This window comes from Marmota flaviventris, chromosome 8 (genome assembly GCF_047511675.1).
Source record: "Marmota flaviventris isolate mMarFla1 chromosome 8, mMarFla1.hap1, whole genome shotgun sequence".
Classification (NCBI taxonomy): Eukaryota; Metazoa; Chordata; class Mammalia; order Rodentia; family Sciuridae; genus Marmota; species Marmota flaviventris.
This window is the reverse complement of record NC_092505.1, coordinates 91,255,235-91,278,088: the sequence shown is the minus strand read 5'-3', so window position 1 is coordinate 91,278,088 and position 22,854 is coordinate 91,255,235. Positions and strand designations below refer to the sequence as shown.

At 32.9% G+C, this 22,854-nt stretch overlaps 1 protein-coding gene across 1 annotated transcript in view; it reads left to right on the top strand.

Annotated features, from left to right (window-relative positions):
- Positions 1-22,854, top strand: part of Naaladl2 (N-acetylated alpha-linked acidic dipeptidase like 2) — a 675,105-nt gene that overhangs the window by 463,320 nt on the left and 188,931 nt on the right. The window contains exon 10 of the mRNA XM_071614921.1: positions 8,705-8,851. Within this exon, the coding sequence (XP_071471022.1) occupies positions 8,705-8,851 (147 nt within the window). The remainder of the gene's footprint in view (positions 1-8,704; positions 8,852-22,854) is intronic.

Below are 22,854 nucleotides of genomic sequence, written 5' to 3'. Positions count from 1 at the left end.
GTATCTATTATTATTATTATTTTTTAATTTACCAAAAAAAATGCCTTTCTAAAATTAACATTGTAACATAAAATTAAGGGAATCCTAGATTTATAAACATCTACCATATTTCAGAATGGATTTGAAAAAATGTATTTTTGGAGAGTTGATTCATTCACAGAATGACAGTTCAAAATAAATATGCAAATAATAAAGAGATTTCCTATCAAGAATGTTCTTCACATCAGTGTCTCTCTCTAGAGGTAAACAGCATTAGTTTACATTAAAGCATATAGACTTGCTTTTAAAACCTTTAAAAATATAATTGACAATATCATATAGGATCATTCTGCACATTATTTTTTCATATAAATATGAAGTTGGCATTTGTTCATTATCAGTGTATAAACAGCTTCATTTTTTTTCTTTTATAGACTATGTATTATTCCATTGCATGGATAAATAAATTATTTAACGTCATTGAATTTATATCAACTTTTTTTCAGTATTGTATGAGGCATCAGATTCCTCCCATCTTTCAAAACACAGTCCATAGGTCATGAAAGTAAACATAAAAGACATCTTGTTTTTATGTATATAAGGCATTTATAATTATTTTAATGTAAAATGGCACTTCATACTTATTAACTTTTTATAATTGATTTGATGGTCTTTTTTTCTTTATATAGCAAATAAACTAGCCATTTGTGAAATGAGTTTTCCATCATCTTTGTTGATTATAATTTTTGTCATGCAAAGAAGTTATAATTTTACATGGTTGGACTAATTAATCTTTTGTCTCCAAAAATGTGTTTTCCACTATGATATTATTAAAATTATCTTTAATTGTTTCCTCTACCATTTTATAATTTAAATTTTTACATTTAAAGATGAATTCATCTGGAATATATTGTGGTATAAGATACCATAGGGAAAATGATATTTTATGATTTTAGTGGAACTAAATCTCAACAGTTTCATTTAAATGTATTTTTACAGTTCTTCAATAACCACCTTTTATTTATTATTACACAAGAATTTAAGTGAAGAGGAAAAGAAGAGAATAAATATTTTTTGCCTTCATGTAACTGTTGGTTAAAAACCTCTGAACTGTGATAGAGAAGGAAGGAGAAATGAAGTCCATTTCTTAAGGAGAGGAAAGAAGAGCTTAGAGTGAAAGCAAGGAACAAATATCATCAATCTTCTCCCTTTTTACCCTTCTAGGTTGATCTACAACACTTGTTAGTGCATAAATACATTTTAAATTTAATATGCAGTAGTCCAAACATAAGGTAACTTTTTTTTTTTTCACATCTCATAACAAAATTAAAGCTCTGAAAATTAACAGAATGAGATGGAAGAGAATGATTTTCACTTTGGCAATTCTACTTGTATGCAAGTAGAATAGCTATTCTTCACTATTCAAAGTTGAAAATACTTCATTAACACTCAGTAATTTGGTCATTAAATCTCTGTAGAAAACCTGAGGAACTGGAAACTGAAAAATCCATGCTATGGGTTGAAAATTTCAATTATATGACATCTAGTTTTATCTGTGACCTAATTTTAACTTTAATAAAGACATTGCAAAATATGTGTTGTTTTTTATTCTTAACATTTTGAAATATATTTTGTATATGAGAAAGTCATCTGGAATATTAGATGATAGTGTTTAAGGTGACCTAAATAAGTGGTTTGAAATACTTAGTCAGTAAACATAACTTCTTGTTTCCTACTAATGATCAACAGAGGACAACTGCAAGGCAATGTTAAATTGAGCTATATCATATTGGCCTGCTGACATAAAAATACAAATACAAATTAATGCAACATGATACACATAGGAGATAAGTAAATGTTACACATATGCTGCAGATATACATTTGGCTAAAACCCGATCTGGAGATCTAAAATTATTACAGAAAGACCCTGTAGAATCTCAAAATGAATAATGTTCAGATGTCTGAATGTGGTCTGTGTAACTGGATATAACATCATGGAAGAGAAGACAGAGCATTGCATTTAGAGTGATTCAATCTAAATTAAATCTAAAATTTAGTATTCAATCTAAATTTTATTGCTTCAGGGCCTCGATATCCTAATCTGTAAAATGAAGCTATTTTGCCAAGAGGATTCACCCAACTGTATCCTTCCTGTGGACAATTTTGGCATGCTAGTAAATCTTACATAAACCTTTTCTCAGAAACAATGCTTTTACAATGCTTAAATTAAAACATGGAGAAGCACAAAAGAAACCACTTATACCAAACTATAGTTACCCATTATTTGCATTTTTTTAAAAATATGGATCCTTGCATTTAACAAATTAAATAACAGAAGTCAGCAAAATGTCTCATAACTGCCATCTTTTCAAATTAACAATGAGTTTAATGGCTATTTCAAGATATTCAGAACAATGAAATGAGATATGAAAATACTGAATTTCATTTGATTACAAAATTTCAGGTATAGCTAGATACTACTAGGTATTTGGAATACTTCATAATTGAAGGAAGTGTTAAATTTTCAGTTAGAAGCAAATAAAAATAGGATATAGTTTTATAAACCCCTGTAAGTTCATAGATGTTTTGAATTCATTCTGTGAATCCCTGAATAAGAACCTTAGGGCTTTAGGATATTTAGGTTTATTTCTCTATGAATACTCACTTGTTTATGTGATCTATTGCCCAGGATCATGTTTATAGACTTCTGAACTGAAAATATAGCTCTCTTTACTACTATTAGTGAGAAGTTCATTTTTTCACAGGTTTTGTTGAAAATTTCTTAAAGCAAAGGTAACCCAATATCTAAGGATTAGTTATCCAATGTAGCAGAACTCACAGGTAATCTATTGGTATATAATAATTGTTTTTGCTATCCCTAAATTCATATGTTGTAGACTGAATCCCCAATACCATTTGGAAGTAGAGTCTGAGAGAGGTAATTATGGAAGGTAGAGCCCAAACGAATGGGATTAATGTCCTTATGAGAAGAAATGTTGACATGGAATCTCTGTCTCTGCCATATTAGTATATAAGAGTACAACTATCCTCTGCAAAGTAGGAAGAGAGACCTCAGCAGAAATTACCATGACAGGACTTTCTAAGCTCAAGGGTCATGAGAAATAAATGTATGTTATTTAATTTGCATGGTGTATAATATTCTGTTATACCAGTCCACGTTGATTTATTTACACACACACACACACACACCCCTACACAACTATATGTTGATATCTATATTTTTCTATGTATACCCACTGGGGGCTTGAGGGAGAGGGGAGAGAAATGAATTGGATTATGCAATTATGAGGCTGACCAGTCCCAAAATCTGCACCAAGACAGTGAAGAACTGGGAGAGCCAATTCAGTGCTAGTCTGAATTTGAAGGCCTGGGTATCAGGAAAGCTGAAGGTGTAAGCTCTGGACCAAAACCCTGCAGCCTTGAGAAACAAAATAAGTTGCTGTTTCAATTCAAGAACTAAAGAAAGGAATAGACCAATATCCCAGCTCCAAGCAAGCAGGAAAGAAGACTCTTCCTTTACTCATGGGGAATCAGGCTATTTTATTCTTATTCAGACCTTCCTGAATTAGATTAGGGCCATTCATATTAGGGAGGATGATGTGTTACTATCTACCAAATCAAATATTAATCTCATTCAAAACCACCCTCATAGATATTTGACCAGATATCTGGGTACCTTATTGTCTAGTTAAGTTGACATTTGCGCAGTGTCTATATTGAGAATCATTTTTTCAATAATGTAGTCATCATGATCACAGCTGGAACATTATTATAAAAAAATGAGAAAACCAGTGAAATAAGTTCTTTTCTAGACGATTGAAGTCATAAGAATAATACTGAAAGGAAAAGAAAGTGATTTAATTTTATTCTAATGTGTGGAGTGTAGTTGTTTTATTTTGAATGTCATACTTTTTTTTTTTTTTTGCCTGTTTGAATAAGTAATCAGCTTAGATTTCCTATGCCTGTGGAATGAATGTTTATGTTTGCAGGGAAAAGCAGAGTGTGGGAGAAATGAAACATTTAAATTATTAAACAGATTATTAAATACTTTAGAAACTTGTCATTGTGTCTTGGCATCACTATCCAACTAATGTAAATGTTGATTTAATTTCTTTATTTTGTTTTTTTATGATCATTTACTATGAGGTATTGCCTTGCAGATTAAAAGTATGCTTGCAAAGAGCATGCAGCCTTAGCATCAAGATGGTGATTTCATTTCAGGTCTTTAACAGACTTGTGGTGGGAAATTAAACAAGTGACAACCCTAGTCTTTGCTTGAACTTGCTTATTTTATGAACTGGAATAAAAATGCTTGTTATCAAATGTTAAATATGGAGCAGTTTGAACTCCTTAGATGAAATACTTAATATGAATTTACTCAGCCTTGTAAATAAATTTAAAAAGTTAATTGACCTGCACAAATTTGTTACAAACCTTCCCTCTCCCACAGTGCTTATCTTCTAGTAATATGAAGAAAATTAGGATTTCTTTCTACTTCCCTCACAGATATTAGTGCTTATGGGGGTTGAGGAGATCAGCGTCCATTATTTGGTATGATTAATCATAATCCACTGAAGTTCTGTGTGCAAAGATGATTCATATTAGAATCAAATATAGACATAGGATCACCTCGGATCTGTGAACCTGGCATAGATTTTAAAGTAATGAATGATGAGTATTTAGAGAATATTTAGAGAATAAAATAATGAACAATGAGTATCTAAAATAATGAACAATGAGTATTTAGAACCGTAAGAGAACAGGAATGTTCTCTAATAGGATATCCCTACATAAAATAACTTTGGGTGGGCTTCTACCTTGCAAATTTAAATACCTTTTTATCTAGTTTTCTCTGAAGTTAGGAACAAGAATACAAAAACAAAATGAATACAGGTTTCAGGGTAATACTTTGTTAGTCCACCATTGTGACAAAATAGCTGAGGAAAGATTTGCTCTGGCTCATGGTTTCAGGGGTTTTAGTCCATGTTCACTTGGCCTCAAAACTATGGGTCTGTGATAAGGCAGATCATCATTGTGGGGAGCATGTGGCAGAAAAGAGCTGCTTACCTCATGGTGTCTGGGAAGCCGAGACAGAAAAAGACACAGGGAGAGAAAGAGAGGTCCAGGGACAAGATACACCCTTCCAAAGCCTTCCCCCAGTGAGCTGCTTCCTCTAACTGGGCTCCATCTCCTAAAGTTTCAACCCCCTCTCAATAGTGCCTCCTGCCTGGGAGTAAATCTTCGGTACGTGAAACTTTAGGGGACATTCTAGATCCACGGCACATGCTTTATTCCCTCATATTGGATTAATCAGGAAAGTAAGAAGTAGAGAAAGAGGTGGAGAGAGAGAGAGAAGGAGAAGGAAGCAGCAAGATAAAGAGAAAAGAAAGAAGGAGAGAGAAAGGGACAAGAATTGAGAAAGAAAGAGGAAAAATGTTGTGGGTTAGTGAGGAAAGTTCTCTTCAGGAACTTCAGGGAAACCCTGTGTTTACCAAATCAGCAGTAGGCCCCAGAGACACAATTTAGAATACCATGTTGTTCCTGAAGTCCCCAGTCTTAAAGATTTTACTCTCAGTTGGTTTTTGTCAGGAGGGCTCCAAGCTCTAGGCCCCAGCTATCCCTTGGGCAACCCAACCCTCTTCCATTGTACTATATCCCCCATAAATATTCCATATTTAGCACCATACATGTAGTTTGGCAGATCTTAAACTTCAACATAGAATTTTGACAAAAGATGACACTGTCTCTGTCAACATCTTCATTAGGAGTTTATATATGACAAAGGTGACGAGACAGAAGTTTCAATAGATGGGTAAAATAGAGCAAACCAGAGTGTGGAAGAGAATGCAGGGACAGAATTCATGAAGGTAATCCTGAAAGTTTGAGATGGCCTTCTTGATGTGCCTGAAAAATACAAAGCGCAAATAAGGCTGTAACTGGAAGAAACCATGGAAATGGAATGTGATGGAAATATCAAAGTTATACAATGTAAGTAGCCAGGGCAAGAACAAAAAGACTAGAAGAGGATCAGTAATGTCTTCAAAAAGAATGTCCTGGGCTAAAACAACACTGAAGATAAACCAGAACTGTATCAATCTAGTTGTTAGAACAAACAAAGATGGATTGGAATGGGTTCATTTGTATAATTCAGGAACTTGCTTATATGAGAGGCTAACACTGTTTTTTTTTTCCAGAGAGCAACTAATATAAAACAATGATGATTGAGTAAAAATAATGCAAAACATTTTACTTAAATATCATATTTGTTTTTTTTTTTAATTAATAATTTAGTAGACACATACTAGAACTCAAAATTATAAATTTTTAGTTTGTGTCACTCTTCTGTTAAGAAATAAAAATTCTGTGTAAGGAATGAATGCAGCTAAGAGTTGAATTGGATCTTGAGAGTTGTGTATGCAAAATGAAATAAAAGCCAAATTTGTATTTTAATTGATATTGAGTACAGTGCATATACTGTCTTAAAAAGACATAGATGTCCTTACGGTAGAGAGAATGTAAACTACTTAAATAATGATTTTTAATTTCATTGGGTAGGCATTTAGCAAAAGTAAATGCCAGATTCTAAAAAATTTTAATCATGACATAAAATTGTTCAACACTTTATTTTTCACAAATTCAGATGTCCCTGACCACCTTTCAGTATATTCAAATGAGTGGAGCAAGGTGAAAATGAGACTGGTGATTGGGCAATGGTGAATATCTTGCCTGCCCAAGATTTTCAAATGCAACTATGGGAAAAAGAATCTATTCTTGCTAAATGAATACCTTCAGAAGGTGCTGTTTTTCAACACCTAGATCTCTAAATAATACTTAGTATTTTTTATATGATATTAAGTAATTTATTTGCATTTCATGATCTAATACTTAAGAGTGTATCTTCTTTGAGCATATTCAAGATCCTTCTTAAACTGTCCTGGTTGTTATAAAATCTCCAGGAGTCTAAAACTATCCAGAATAAATCAAGGAGTTAAAGTATATTAACTTTCTGTTATGGTTTGAATAGGACATGTTCCCTTGAAAAACTTAATGCTGAAAGGTTCAGGATGTTCAGAGGTGAAATCATTAGATCAGAGGAGCTGCAACCTAATCAGTTGATTAATCTATGTGATGGATTAATAACTTGAATGGATTACTGGGTGGTAGCTATGGCAGGTGGGGCATGATTAGAGGAAGTAGTCACAGGGCAGGGGATGCCCTTGGGAGGTGTATTTTGCCCCTGGCTCCTTACTTGCTTTCTGAATCCTGGCTGCCATGATATCAGCAGCTCTCCTCCACTAGGCCCTCCCACTATGATGTTCTGCCTCATCTCAGGCCTGTAACAATGGAGTCCTCAGACTATGGACTGAACCTCTGAAATCATCAATCCAGAATGAACTTTTATTCTTCTAATGTTTTCTTGTGTGGTGTTTTGGTCATAGCAATCAAAAGCTGACTGATACACTACCATTTCAGAAAATTAGGCTCTGAAAAAAAGCCAATTAGTGGAGTCATCCATCATAAAAAAGCATTAGGCTGCTAAATCAGAATGTATGGCAAAACATTGTATTTCCAAACTGCTTAATTACCCTATATGTTTGGAAATAATATTAAGCTAAAACCTTGCATATATACAAACACTCATGCTGCCTTACTATTTTAATTGATTTTACCTTTGTTGCAAAGATCTTTCTATCATGGCCTTAAAGAAAATTGAATAAGTATTGAACCATTATATGTTTAAAATACCCAGCACTAGTATGGGAAAAAAAAAAAGTTGGAATAACTCATTTTCTTAAGGTTAAACTGCATGTTTTTTAAGTTTTTTGATACATTATATTTGAAAGTATTTTTGAAATTATATTATACCAAAGAAGCACAAGAGGTTGAAGAGTCAATATCTTGATTTAATGGCAAATGTAATGAGCACATACGTTATGCCTGGTATTAAATGTGAGATGTTCTTATTCTTATTGGCAAATTTCCTCAACAGTAGCTTCCCGGGAGATTGCTATTCTTCCACATTGCATCTTTGAGACAACTAATCTCAGAAAGGTTCTACATCTTTGGAAACTTAATTAAAGCAGACATTTTTAATCAATACTTCTTATAAAAACTCTTCATTTCTTTTTGATTTTTAAAATTTTGTGTTTAAAGTTTCTACCACTTGTAGTACAAGATAGACAATTCTAACTTTGAGAAATAATAGTCTATCATCTTTTATTTCCCTCAGAGTTTTGCTTAGCTCTGTGGCTGGCTCTCTACGACTGATTGTAGTTATTGACAGATAATCTAAAAACATCTGAGAAAATATTTTTAAGAAGAAATGGAGAAAATTTCTTCTGTATTTTTTGGTAAACATTTTAAGAAGGATAGGATCCTTTTCAACTTTTTCAAGTTGAAGTCATTGCAGCCATAATAAAACTGTAACAAAAAATACTTTGGAAGCAATATCAACAAGCAAATCTTGATACCAGACAATGCCAGTCATGCTTCAGTGAGCATCAGAATCATAGGAAGTTATTTCAACACAGATTCCCATTCCAACCCTATTAGGTAGGAGGTGGAGCTTAAGCATTTGCATGTTGAACATACTCCTGATTAATATTGACGATATTAATACATGGACCACATTTTAGTAGCACTGACTTAAAGATGACCTGGAAAGCACAGTAAGTGTTAACAATTTAAATTATGTTTTTCAGAAAAATAAGTTCAACTGTACCAGAAGAGCTCAGTGTCCAGAAACCAATGTCAGCTCTGTACAGATACAAGGTGATGCCGATTATTTCATCAACCATCTTGGAGTTCCCACCGTGCAGTTTGCTTATGAGGACATCAAAGCATTAGAGGTGATTGTTCCTAAAAATGCAAAACACACACAATATAGCAGATGTGCAGAATTTGATTTTATCATAACTATTCGTCTTTCATACCAAATAGGTCACTATAGAAACTGGCTTCATTTAGAGTGTTATTCTTGTTGTTCTGAGGCTTTGTAATAGTATTTGAAAACATCAGCTCTTTTCAATAGTGTTGAATTCAATTTAAAAAGATTTATACTGTCACTCACATTTTCACAGTGTGCTTCACAACAAGAAATTTGCAGTAGTTGGATTAACATCAAAACATAATTGTAATCTTCGGTATTCACAGAAACAGATGACATAGGCAATAGATTCTCCTCTCCTTGCCCAAGGGAAAATGCATTTCATGTGCTCTGTGTTAATGTGAGTCTTGTGGATTAGCTACCCAAAGTTTGTCGATAACTTGCCTGCCTAAAAAGATACGACTTTTTTATGAAGGAAGGCTTTTTCCCAAAGAATATCAGAAAAGCAAGATTCACATTAATTAAGTCTGTGCTGATCTATCTAGTTGAACTCAATCCTTTTAAGCTTTCTCAGAATAATGTTACACTAAACTGTTTTTTTGTTTGTTTGTTTAAATGTGAATCTTTTGGGAATTTAACTTTATTTTACATTTTTTTGAATGCATTAGTGGGAATTCTTTGAAAGCTTCTTGAGTGGCCTGTTTCAGGTTATTATTACATTAACAAACAATGACTAGGAAATAAAGTCTATTTTATTTTCAGATACAAATATTTCTGAAAAAGAATGTTTAAATTATATTTATATAGGCTCAACTTCAGTTGTGCAAAAATCTTATTTCTAACAGTTGTTAGCAAGACCTATTCTTATGTCTCTGCAATCATCCTACTTTTCATGAGTTTCCCTGTAAATAACTAATGATCAAGAGCAACAATTTAAATTTGTTAGGGGACAAACCCTGGGTGAATCTTGTTGTGAAAAACTGAATGCCTGGGTAATAAAATGTAATTATTATGATTTCTCTATTTTTTGAAAGTTAGGACTTTCATATGCCATTCTTTAAAGATGAGATACATTGGCACAGGTTTCTTTCATGCAAACAAATATATGCATTAAAAAGAAGTCAATGTATTAAGAAATTTACCCATTTTTAATTTTTTGCTTGCTATCTTTTAATATTTTTTATTCCCTGCATCACAGTCCATCCAGCTCCTTACATGTTAGCAAGCTGAATAATTACTTTTTTCAATGTGTCTGATTCATTTTGTTTGGGTTTTAGGTCAATAATTTAGAAGTGGTTCATCTAGTAAGATGTTGGTAATGTCCTGACTCTGGACTTAACAGACAAGTTACTGAGAATCTTCTAGAATTGTTTTTGTAAATGAGATATTTTGGAATTTTTATGGAATCTACTTTATAGAGATATAGTAACCATGAAATGAGATGTTGGATGTAAAGGGTTTAGTTAACATTGAATTGTCATTAAGGTCCTATTAAGCTTACCTATCATCACAATTATTGTGTGATTGTAGATTCAACATAGTAGTTGAATTAAAAGAATTTCTAAACTTTTTATTTTTTAATTTTATTTATTTATTTATTTATTTATTTTTATTGGTTGTTCAAAACATTACAAAGCTCTTGACATATCATATTTCATACATTAGATTCAAGTGGGTTATGATCTCCCATTTTTACCCCAAATACAGATTGCAGAATCACATCAGTTAGATTAAAAACACATCAGTGCAAGGGAGGAGCTTTCCATTGTTAAGGAAAACACATTTCTCAGGCTGAAAAGGCAGGATTTGATGAGGATCATCTCAGGGTTCTGCCTTGCTAATAGGGAGATTTGGAATCAGTAACGTTCTAACGGTCTGAAGGAGTTAATCTGTTTTTCAAATTATACCCAGAATGTCTAGCTCTCATCATCAAGATCACTTTATATTATATTATTGTTTCTGAAAAAGTAATTAAAATAGAATTCCCTATGCAGTATAACAAATGACCTTGCTTATATTGCTTTAGTGGGGAGTATTATTTAATGGATTTGTCCCTTTCAAAATATGATTGCTTATGATGAGATAATTTTGTGTGAACTCCCTGAAGAACAGATATTAACCTTTACTTTCTTTGTTAACCTATAATAAATATTTGTATACAGCCATTAAGAGGAATTATAAGTATTGAAAGGCTTTATCTATGATGCAAAAAAAATAGTTAGGCTTTGTCAATTAGTAAAGCAGGCAAGGAATTTAGAGTCCTGTTATGAATTTCCTTGCATTTTAAAATATAGTTTTAACGTATAATATTTAGCAAGATAGTTTGGTAGACTGGGAATCAGGAACTCTGATTTTCAAATCTCTGCATATCATTTAGCAAGTTACCTATAACTCTGGGTCTGTAGTTCTCTATCTGTATCTAATGAAAAGTAAAATTAGACAAAAAATAATGTCTACCACTTAATTGAATACTTGCTATGCTGAATATTTTATACTTACATTCTCACTTAATGTTTGTGTGCTCTCTGCAACTCAGTGATTATTATTAACTCCTTTTATGTGGTGGATGAAGTGAAATTTAAAGTCAAGTAGCTTATTCAGAGTTACAAAGATACTAGACCAAAATAGAAGCTGACTTCAAATCTGTTTAACACTGAATTCCTGTTTTCAGCAATTGCTCTAAATTTTCCAAGTTAGAAGCCCAATGTACGATTCAGTACACCAACATATTGTTTGCCCTGGTCTTCACTGGGAATTGGATAGCTAGAAAACTTGGGCTTCATTTCTCCATGGAAAGAATCAACTGACAGAGCATTTCTCACCAGCTTGCCCTGTCTTTATCAAAGAATCTGCCATGCTGTTTGTCCAAGAGTGTAGTTAAAAAGAATATTTTCCTCAATACCTGTTTGTATCAAAAATTGGGAATTCAATGACCAACCAACAGGGCCACATGTTTTACAAGATTTGTGCCACTTATGTTACCTGATTGGACCCTGTAAAAATGGAACTCATTATTGATGCACTAATTTTGAGTAAAAGTTATAATAAACATTTCTACAATTCTTTGTACTTTAAAAATTGTGTGTATTCATCTCAGTGCAGAGGTACACACCAGTAATACCAATGACTTGGAAGGCTGAGGAAAATGGTTCACAACTTCTAGGTCAGCCCCAGTAACTAAGTGAGATTCTTAGTAATATAGCAAAACACTGTATCAAAAAACAAAACACACACACAAAAAGGGACTGGGGATGTAACTCAGTGATAGAGTACCCCTAGGTTCAATCCCTAGTAGTATCTCTTACCACCAAAATTTAAAATTATGTATTCTAAATGAATTATAGATCTATTACAGTGATCTGTGGGGAAGAAATTCCAAGATCCCAGTGGATACCTGAAATGGCATAGTGTACTAAAATCTTCATATACTGTTTTTTCCTACACATACACACCTATGATTCACTTCATAGGTGAATAAATTAGGTATAGATTTAGCAACAATGATTAATAATATAATTGAATAATCACAATAATATACAGTAATATAATTGCCACCATCACTTCTCTTGTATTTTGGGACAATTATTAAGTAAAATAAGGGTTACTTGAATACTTGCACTTAGACACTATGACAGTGAACTCGGTAACTGAGATGGCTATTGGGGGACAAATGTATATAGTATGGACATTCTTGAAAAAAGGATATTTTCCTTTCCAGGCAGGATTGAGCAGCAGGACAGTGTGGGATTTTATCATGTTACTGAAAACAGCACACAATTAAAAACTGATAAATCGTTTTTTTTTTTTCTGGAATTTTGGATCAAATATTTCTAGACTGTGGTGGATTGTAGATAATTTAAGCCATGAGATGAAAGAAAAACTATGGATAGGGGAATTATTGTATATTCAGTTTCAACAAGTAAACTCTGATAATGGGGAAAAAACTGAACTGTGAGAAGCTAAACTGGTGCTTAGAGACCACATTTTATGGACACGTGGGACATTATTAGTTTTATTTTTTAATGGAAATCAACATTTTATGATATCTGTCCCAATATTTTATGCTATCCACATTCCTAGCTGTAACTTTTCCCCGTGGTTTCTCTGGATACAAATACATGCCCCAGATTACTTAAAGTGGCACTCATTGTTGCCTTTTGGGGGGTACTTATAGTCTCATTTTCTAATAACTAAATTTCACAAATGCAAAGTAACCTATGTATTGCCAGATGTTAATTTGATTCCTTCTCATAAGATATTGCCCTGTTAATTGAAACATCTCTGGTTGTAAGCTTCATTTAAATACGGTTTTAAATTTGTAAACACTGTTGCACCTGTTAAGAGAAGCATTCTGTGCAGATTAAATACAATGCAGAGATTGCTGAAAAGGAAATGAAAAGACAGATGCTTTCTGATTAAGAGTGCAATATTTATGACAGGCTGGTGGTCCAATGCACATTTCTTCTGTCACTTAGCAGCTGTTTCACATAATTTTTGTTCCAGATCAGTATATTTATTCTCTATAGGGCATGTCAGAGGTTCTGCCTTTCTTAGTATATCAAAAGATCAATTCATGCCAGGCAAGTTTTATACCACAAATTGAAGCTTGCTTCCTCACTCTGTTTAACCTTATATTTTTTGCTCTTCTGCTTGAAACATTCTATTTTAAACCCAATTTACCTCTATAATGGGGTATTTAACATTTAAATAATAATGAGACAAAAGGGTATAATGGCTTTGATATAGCAGGAATCATGGCATAATTGTTTCATTATCATTCAATAAACTAGGGACAGAAATCCAAATAGAATAGGTGTTTTGAAACTCATTTTTTTAAAAGCTAGATGACATTGATGCCAATTCTGATTCTTTAAACAATATGCAGCAGCAGCAACTGCAATGTGTGTGTGTGCACACGCATGTAAACTTTAACATCTATGTAATTTTATGAGATAAAAATGATATTTCATTTTGCAGAAATTCAGTACTACAATACACATGTATAAATTTTGGAGCAAAGTAACTTGGTTGATATTTGATACTTCATGTTTTATTCTAAGTAAAAGAATAATTTTTCACTTGAATTAGAGATCACTCATTACATTTTTGGTTTGGAACTTAGTCTCTGGTCTTTGTTATGTTAATAGGCACTAGTAGTTCAAAAGCCAGTTACAAGCTCAAGACTTAAGGAAGTGAAACAGTTATTTTTAATTCTGCATAAGTACTACTGATATTCTGTAGTATCTGATAAAATGTGTTCCATACTAATAGCTACAAGTTATGCAACGCCACATAAAACTGAGATTTTATCTTTTCTATTTCAGAGTATGCCAATTGAAAACAGGAGGAAAAGGGGTTCTTTAGTGTTTTCTGTAGGTCATTATTCTTCTTTTTAACTGATGTTAAGAAAACTACTTACAACATGGTATCGCAATATATGGTATTATTAATAATTTTTGTTCCAGATCAATATATTTATTCTCTATAGGGCATGTCAGAGGTTCTGCCTTTCTTAGTATATCAAAAGATCAATTCATGCCAGGCAAGTTTTATACCACAAATTGAAGCTTGCTTCCTCACTCTGTTTAAAAATACTTAACAAGCTCAGACTTGCTTCATGTGAGGGAGGAGTTTTCAACCATTTTTGGTCTAAAAACCCATTTACCTTCTGAGTACCAAAGACTCTTTCCCCAAAATTGTTTTTTTCTACATAATATAAAGAAATATTTATCATGTCAGAAACTAACAGTTAATAACATATAACATTTATTATTCACTTAAAAATCAATAATATTTAAATTACTTAAAAATTATTACAAATGTTTAGTGACTATAAATCCTAATCAAAACTAATACCAACTAATAGGAATAATTTTTATGAAGAATTATTTCCCAAGATAAAAACAAATAAATGATAAGAGTAGCTTTTCTTTTCATCTTTGAAATCTCTTTAATATAGCATTCGACAAAATGGCTGAATTTTCTTCTTTTTTTTTCCTTTATCTTTCTTTTGAGATGAGATATTGCTATGCCATTCAGGTTGGCCTCCAACTCCTGCATCCATGCAATTTCCCTGCTTCAGTATCCCAAGTGCTGGGACTACAGTGTTTGACTGGACAGCTGAATTTTCATGTCTGCTTCTACATTTAGTCTTTTGTATATGTTCATTTGGTAAAAATGTTTGAGGAAGATCTGATTTAATATTTTTTTCATATAATAATAGGTATTTTTCTTTGATAGTACCCTGAAAATTGGCAATTGTTAGTTCTCTAAAGGTCAATTTCAATGTGGAATCTGAATCCATATTAATTGATTTTTGTATCTCATATAATTGTGACTATATGGTGAAAATGAGAGTATAATAGGCATGCAATATCACTATTATGAAAATAATTTTGATTGAAGGGACACTCGATAGTCTCTGAACTTAGAGAAATGCTGATTTGGGGAAATGGACTTGGTTAAGCTAGTTTACTTTATTTTTATATCTGACATGGTGTTCGGCTTCACCTCTTATTCAAGGATTTGAGCTGTGATTCTATATAATGTGTATGTGTCTTTTCTGGACATCTTTGGGTATTGCCATCTCATCCACCTGACAAACAACATGAAGTAGAAAATATAACACTCTCATAAACTGTGGCTCTACAAAGAATTCTGCTTCTTAGAGGCATTTTTTTAGAAGAGAAGGTTAAACCCCAATCAACAAATCAACAGTTATAGAGCAGACTTGAAAAGCTTTGATTGTACAATATATGAAATGCCTGTCACAGAGGGAGTGCTATTAAAGTTGCTGTATGCTTCCAAGAGCCTGAGGAGTAAACACAAGAAATTGAAATATGAGACAGATATTGAAAAAAAAAAAACAAAGACTGGAGAAACTCTTAAGACTCAGATGGATAATTCAGAAGATCATACTTCAAATTGCCTAATATTTTGAAATAACTGCAAGAAAGACAGATTTCCCATATCAGTTATCCTTGCTTGGAATTCTAAATAAGAACATTTATTCTGAACGACTATCATCATCGGATCAGAATACATATGTATACACATATATCTATATATGTATGTAGATATATTATTACTACATTTTAACACTAATACTGTTTTCGGGAACTAATTGTGATCATTGTCATTACAATAGAACTTGTTTTATAATGAAGTTTCTGATAGCTTTACTGGTACTTGCAAAAGGGTTTACTGATAGACTGTTACAAATTTGGCAATACTCAGGGATATAAGGCAACTCTCAAATGATTTATTCAGATATTTATTAATTCAAACCCATTCATTTCTTTAGCCAGCAGTTATTAAGCACTTTATGCAATCCAGGCACTAGAGTAGAAAAAAAGAAATGAATGAAACATAAGCGTGGAGGGAAAGCCCATTCCTTTGCATGGTCATAGACTAGATTGGGACTCAGATATGTAAACAATCATGTACACTAAGTACAACAGAAGTTGATTAACTGACTTCTACATGCACAACTTGTAGGATTAACTAACAATTATTCCTTTAAAGCATACTCATACTTTATGGAAGTATGCTTTCTAAATATTTGAACACTTATGTTTTCTTAGATTAAGTGGTATGCTCGCTGGGAGTTAGTGATATTCTTAGATCTATATATTCCCTTCTATTTTCTTATACATTACTAGGTAATTTAATTGTTACATAAACTTGAGAAATGTGAATATGAGAAAAATTACTTCAAAGAAACCTATATTGATAACACTCTAAAAAGTGAGCTGCTAAATTGATGCAAAGAATAGCAGACAACTCTCAAAAATCTGGGGAAATTAGTAGCAGCCTAGATGCATTCTCTACTCAATTTACTTCACAATTAAAAGTTTCACTTTAAATAAAAGGCAACTTGATAGGTACATAATACATAATAAGGCAGGAAAGAAATAGTGAAATTTTATTTAATAAGATAGTGTTCAGAGAAAGGGCATTGGTTTCACAGCAAAATATTGGCCAATTAATATGCACTCACAGGTTTTTAATGAAAATATATTTTACATGTTTGGTTTCTGTTTTATTGATCATTTGAACCAGCTTCAAAACAAATAATGTACAAATGAATAATGAACATATCATATTGGGTAAGATAATTTCTAATGTGCAGGGAAGTGACAGATGTAGTATCAAGGAAAATCATATTTTACAAATACTCATAATGTATGATGGCATTGTTGTATTTTAAATCCTTTAACATAATAACTCTTGATTTAATTCTTGTGCTTAGATCTAGCATATATGAGGACAGTGCTGGTATTACCACGATGAGGAAACTGAGGCATAAGGCAGATTGACTTGGCCAAGATCACTTATTTATTATGCGGCAAAAACAAATTTCAGACTCAGCATTCTATCACCAGATTTCTGGTCTATTTCTCCTATTCTGCTGATTCTCAAAGTTTTCTAGGTAAAATAAAGTGGTAATAAAATGTTTTCCATTTCTCTCTCTGCATCCATAAAGCAGCATAATTCTATTATTTTTTAATTCTATTTTTCCTTGTTTTATGTACAAAGGTACTAAATGTTTCAACTTCCACCATGTTCCAAGGAAAGAAATAACTGTAAATGGGTCAACTGAGGCTGTAATTCATACATAATGGCAAGGATTGATATTAATGTTTCCTTATAGTAATTTATTCATTCTTCATGAAATAAAGTCTATAAGTTTGACTTGAATCTTCCCAAAGTTTGCATTTCAAATAAATGTAAGTGAATGGGCTAAATACATTATAGAAAAAAAATTCTTGCTAAAATCAAGATATTCTAAACTTGCGTATTTAGTTTCCTACATTTAAGAAATAAAGATGTGATTATGGTTTTGCATATCTCTTCCTTCCTCGGTAATTGTCCATACAGTGTAAAAGCTAACAGCTTTAATATGTTGCATTTATTCCATCCGTATTTCCTAATTTCATTTTGGAGTTAATTTTATAAGATGAGGAGATGGACAAGTTCATGTCTTCTAATTTCAATGATAATCCACACTTCTTTGAATAGAATATTCTTAGATCTAAAAGCACTTGGGGAACTAATTTAGATGATTTTTAAAATGTGTAATTAAAATGTTAAGAGCAGTTTTGGTACCCATATGCTCTAATAATAACTCCAGAGGAAATGGCAGATCTGGAGCTGGGCAGCTGTGGATGGTGACTACGACCGTGGAGGAATTGCCTTGCCATTCCCTACACTTCACAACTTTGCCATCTTATTTTATTTGCATTTGGAATTGCAGCTCCTCTATGCCTATTTTACAGCTTATAGACACAGAAGCTTATAATTTTGTATTTTTAAAGATAATCACATGTCTCTGTACAAAATACAAAGAAAGACACGACATTTCTGAAGTCTCATGTCAAAAAACAAAAAATAGATTGAAGCCAGGGCCACTTGGCTTATGAAGGTCACTGCTGCTTCCTCTTGAGGGATCTGGCTTTGGTACAAATCTTGAGGTATGGAGTTGTCATTGGTCTCCTCTCATGATGCTTCTGTCCCTGTGATTTTAAATGAATAGAAAGAATTCTGCTGAATGAGGACAAAGCATTAATAGTTTTATTTCTGTGGTCTCTTGTCACAAGCTTTAGCCTTGAAATTATACTGACCAGGTTTTCTCTTATCAGTGAAAACCATTTTAAGTCCAAATACCGTAGTGTTTATATAGTAATGGGAATTGGGCAAAAATAGTGAGGAAAAAAACATATCATTATGTTCAAGGTCATCTTCAGTTCTTCTTTAAATAAGTACTGTGTTTTTAAATTTTCATTGACCATTCTTATCAGAGTGGGAAATTTCACATGTGCTGCATATTTGAGATAATTTCTAATTTATGACAGTTAACGCATATAGTTGATCCTCAGTGACCTCAGGTTTTGCATGAGTATCTAACCAGCAAGGGATCAATGTGTTTAAAAAGAATGATCTTTGTTGAACATATATAGATGTTTTTTTGTCATTATTCCTTACACAATATTGTAGAACATGCATTTACATAGCATTTGTATTTTACTAAGTATTATACGTACTCTAGAGATGATTTAATGTATACCAGAGGATGTGTGTAGGTTATATACTAATATCACATCATTTTATACAAGGGAGTAGAGCATCCAAAGATTTTGTTGTCGATGGAGATCCTGGAAATAATTTCCTGTGTATGACAAGGGAAAACTATATAAAGAATCTGAATTAAAAGGAAATCTGTATTGTTAATACTAGGCACTTGCATCTCTTTATGGCCACATTTCCTAAGTCCTGTATGAAACACATCAACTGTCACTGACTGAAAGACTCACCAATTTCAGATTTTAAACATCCAAGTGGCCAAAGTGAGATCAGAAGCTTCCTTGGTTGCAGATGTGCCTGGCACAGATCCCTTCAATTGGCTGATTGAAAAAACTTACTGATTCATTAACTTTTATAGCATTAATCACTATTTTAATCTATTATTTCTGATAAAATAGATACAACGTCAAAGAGATTTATTACATTGGTAGAATCAGTTAAAAAGAATTTACTGCAGATTTAGTTCTCCAAACTCAGTCTCTTCTAAACTCCTATAAGTTTTATTTGTTTTCTTGTATCTTTTCACACCTTTTCTCTCTCTCTCTGTCTCTTCTTTGACTGATTGCACCTTTTCTGCACATGTGATCTTGCTCCGCATGTACTTTACTTCTTTTTTTTTTTTTAATTTTTTATTTTGGGTTGTTCAAAACATTACAAATTTCTTGACATATCATATTCCACACTTTGATTCAAGTGGGTTATGAACTCCCACCTTCACCCCATACACAGATTGCAGAAAATCATAGAATTTACAGGGAAATGTACTTTACTTCTTTATCAGCTTTTTCTGTGTTATTTTATGCATCCTCCTCCCCCATTTTCTCTACTTTCAGTTTTTGGTTTTGTTTTGTTTTCTTTTCTTTTCTTTTCTATCAGTGATTGGATAAGGGGAACTTAACTACTGAGCCACATCCCTGGCCTTTTTTAGAATTTTGAAACAAGATCTCCCCAATTTGCTTATGTCCTTGTGTATTAGGGTTCTCTAGAGGAACAGAATCATCAGGAAGTATAATTATAAAAAGGGAATTTATTAGGTTGTCTTACACGACCAAAAGCTGGATAGTCCACACTGGCAGTCTGCAGGCTGGAGAACTAGAAGAACCAGCCCAAGAGGCTGAAGCCCCAGAACAAGAGAGATCAACAGTGTTACTCTAATTCAAGACCAAAGGCTTCTGGGAAATCACTGGCAGAGTCTGCTTTGAAACAGTGAAGAAGCCAGAGTCCCATATTCTCAGAAGATCTATATCCTCAGAGGGGGTCGCAGCAGCAATCAAGAACCTGAAGAATGAAGAATGAAGCCTGCACCTGCTGGTGCTTCCTTGTTCTTCCAATTTTTATTCCATCTAAACCATCATCATATAGGCTGGTGTTGCCCACACCCTGGGAGGGTCTCCATTTCAGTTGGCTCTCCCACATTCCAATCATTCCTAGACACACACTCATTGATACACCAGTAAGTCTCTTAATCACGGGGCATCTCTTAATTCAATCAAGTGACAATTCAAATTAACCATTACACTTTGCTAAATTGCGGAGGCTGGCTTTGAATTTGCAATCCTCCTGTCTCAGCCACCAGAGCCCTTAGATTTCCTTAGCCATGCCCAACATCTCCATTTTCAATTCTTCAGTTTACCCTGAAACTCAGTGTATATTCACTGACATGTGTTAATTTACTCACAGGTAAACCCACAGCTTGGCCTTCTGCCTTTGGAGGATATTGAAGCAACAGTACAAATGGAGGACTACCGACACAAAACATGGCTAAATACTAAATGTTTAAATTTTATAAATGAAACTAAAAAATGTAAAATATAATATTTTCTTTCCTCCTAATTTGAAAAATTACTATTTAATATGAGTGGGAAGGTTGGGCTAGGATTTTATGTTCTCAGACCCCTGAGAATTCCATGCTAATATGTGACAAAAATAAATAAATAAAATAAGAAAGATACTCTTGAGCCTCTTTTTTTTTCTTCCTGCCCTTCCCTCTGTCACATACTATGAGGGGTTTCATATAGTATGTGTGGACACCTCAGTTTGCCCTTTGGTACACAGTCCATAACCCCCACAAATAGCTGCTTCTCACCTTCTCCTTGAGCTTTGTGTTACACCCAGAGCAATAGTCTTCCCCCGAGAGTATGAACCTGGAAAAGAGGGCTGCTCAGCCTGGGAACTTTGGAACTTCAGAGCTCAGGGTAACTACAACTTGATATCTGGAAGGAAGGTCACAGACTTAGAGTGAACACATCTGTTGATTTAGAATCAAAGACTTTAGAAATAAGAAATGCCTGTACTCTAAACTTTAGGTATGCCTAATGACAGAATGTCCTGGTAGGAAAATTACATAGTCTTAAGTAATTCTGCTCAAATATTCTGAGTCTGTTACCTAAGATTTGTTGTTAAAAAATCTAGACACCTGAATCAATTATCACAGGGTCACTGTAATCTCAGTTGGGTGTGGTTCTAACCTGGGTTTTAAAAGGTGTGGCTTAGTGACCTTGAAGTTATGGGGTACTTAGTACAACAAATAATATCCAGGACATATTTGAAAGTGTGTTCCAAATTATCAGCCTTATAATGGAATAAAAATAAGTAAAAAAATAATAATAATAAATGAAGACTAGTAGGCACAGTATTTAGGAAGTGTGTTATTAGCAAGAACTGATTTTAGGAGACTTTCTAACCAAAGAATGCATAATTGAACTGTGAACAAATTCTGGGCAATCTTCAAGTGCAAACTCATTGCTATAAACTCTGTTTTTATTTATTTTTTCTATATAGTAGACATTGAACCCAGGGGCACTCAAACAATGAGCCACATCCCCAGCCATTTTTATTTTTTATTTTGAGACAGAGTTCCAATAAATTGCTTTGGGCCTGGCTCAGAGTCTGACTTTGAACTCCTGATTCTTCTGCTTCAGTCTCCCAACTGCTGGGATTACACACATATGCAACTACCTCTTGTTGTAAACTCAATTTCAGAGATTATGGCATGTACTACTGAGAAAAGTTTATGATACAGGTATATGTTATAACCACAAATTGTGCTTATGCATACCAAAATTTTTGAGAAAAGACTTATCTTCAGATATTTTCAACAGAGAATCCTAAAATTTACATGTTAAAATCTTAATGGAAAACAGACATAAATTCTAACTAAAATAGTGGAAAGGAATTAGGGAATATTGGCTAAGAATTCAGCTAAAATAATTCAGGTTTCTTATAATGTATTGGTAGCAATGGTTAAACCTTACAAAGAGAAGCTTATTATATTATGTAGCATAATATAAATAAAATATTATGCCAGAAACTAAGTAGTTGTACTCTTTGCTTGAAACATAGTTATTAGTAATTTTGCATTGGTCAAATTATATTAAATGAATGCTAGCTTGCATTTTTATTGTAATCTTTTACTGAATATTTTAGACTCAATTTTCATTCTTGTGCCTAGTTCTAGAATAAATTCCTAGGAATAAGTTCTGGGTCCAAGTGTTCTAAGCTATTATTAATATTTGGGTTATAGTTACTATGGGCTTACACAATCCTTTTTTTTGTTTCTCTTTTTCTTTCTTTAATCAAATTTTGATCATGTTTTATGCATGGCATTCCTGTTTATTTATTCTAAATAATGTTAATATATTTTCCATGTTATTTTAAAACAAAATAGTCCATTATATGATTTTATCATAATTTATGTGACTATTCACCTACTGTATTGTAAAGTTTGCTTGCATTTTATTACAAACACTCTTTTACTGAACATTTTAGACTCAATTTTTATTCTTGTGCCCAGTTGTGGAATAAATTCCTAGGTATAAGGTTTGGGTGAAAGAATAAATATTTTAAGCCCCTTGATGTATAGAAAAAAAAAATTTCCTGATAGAGGTACGTTTTAGAACCTTTACGGCGAAGATCAGAGAGTTCTTTAAAGTTACTGTTGCT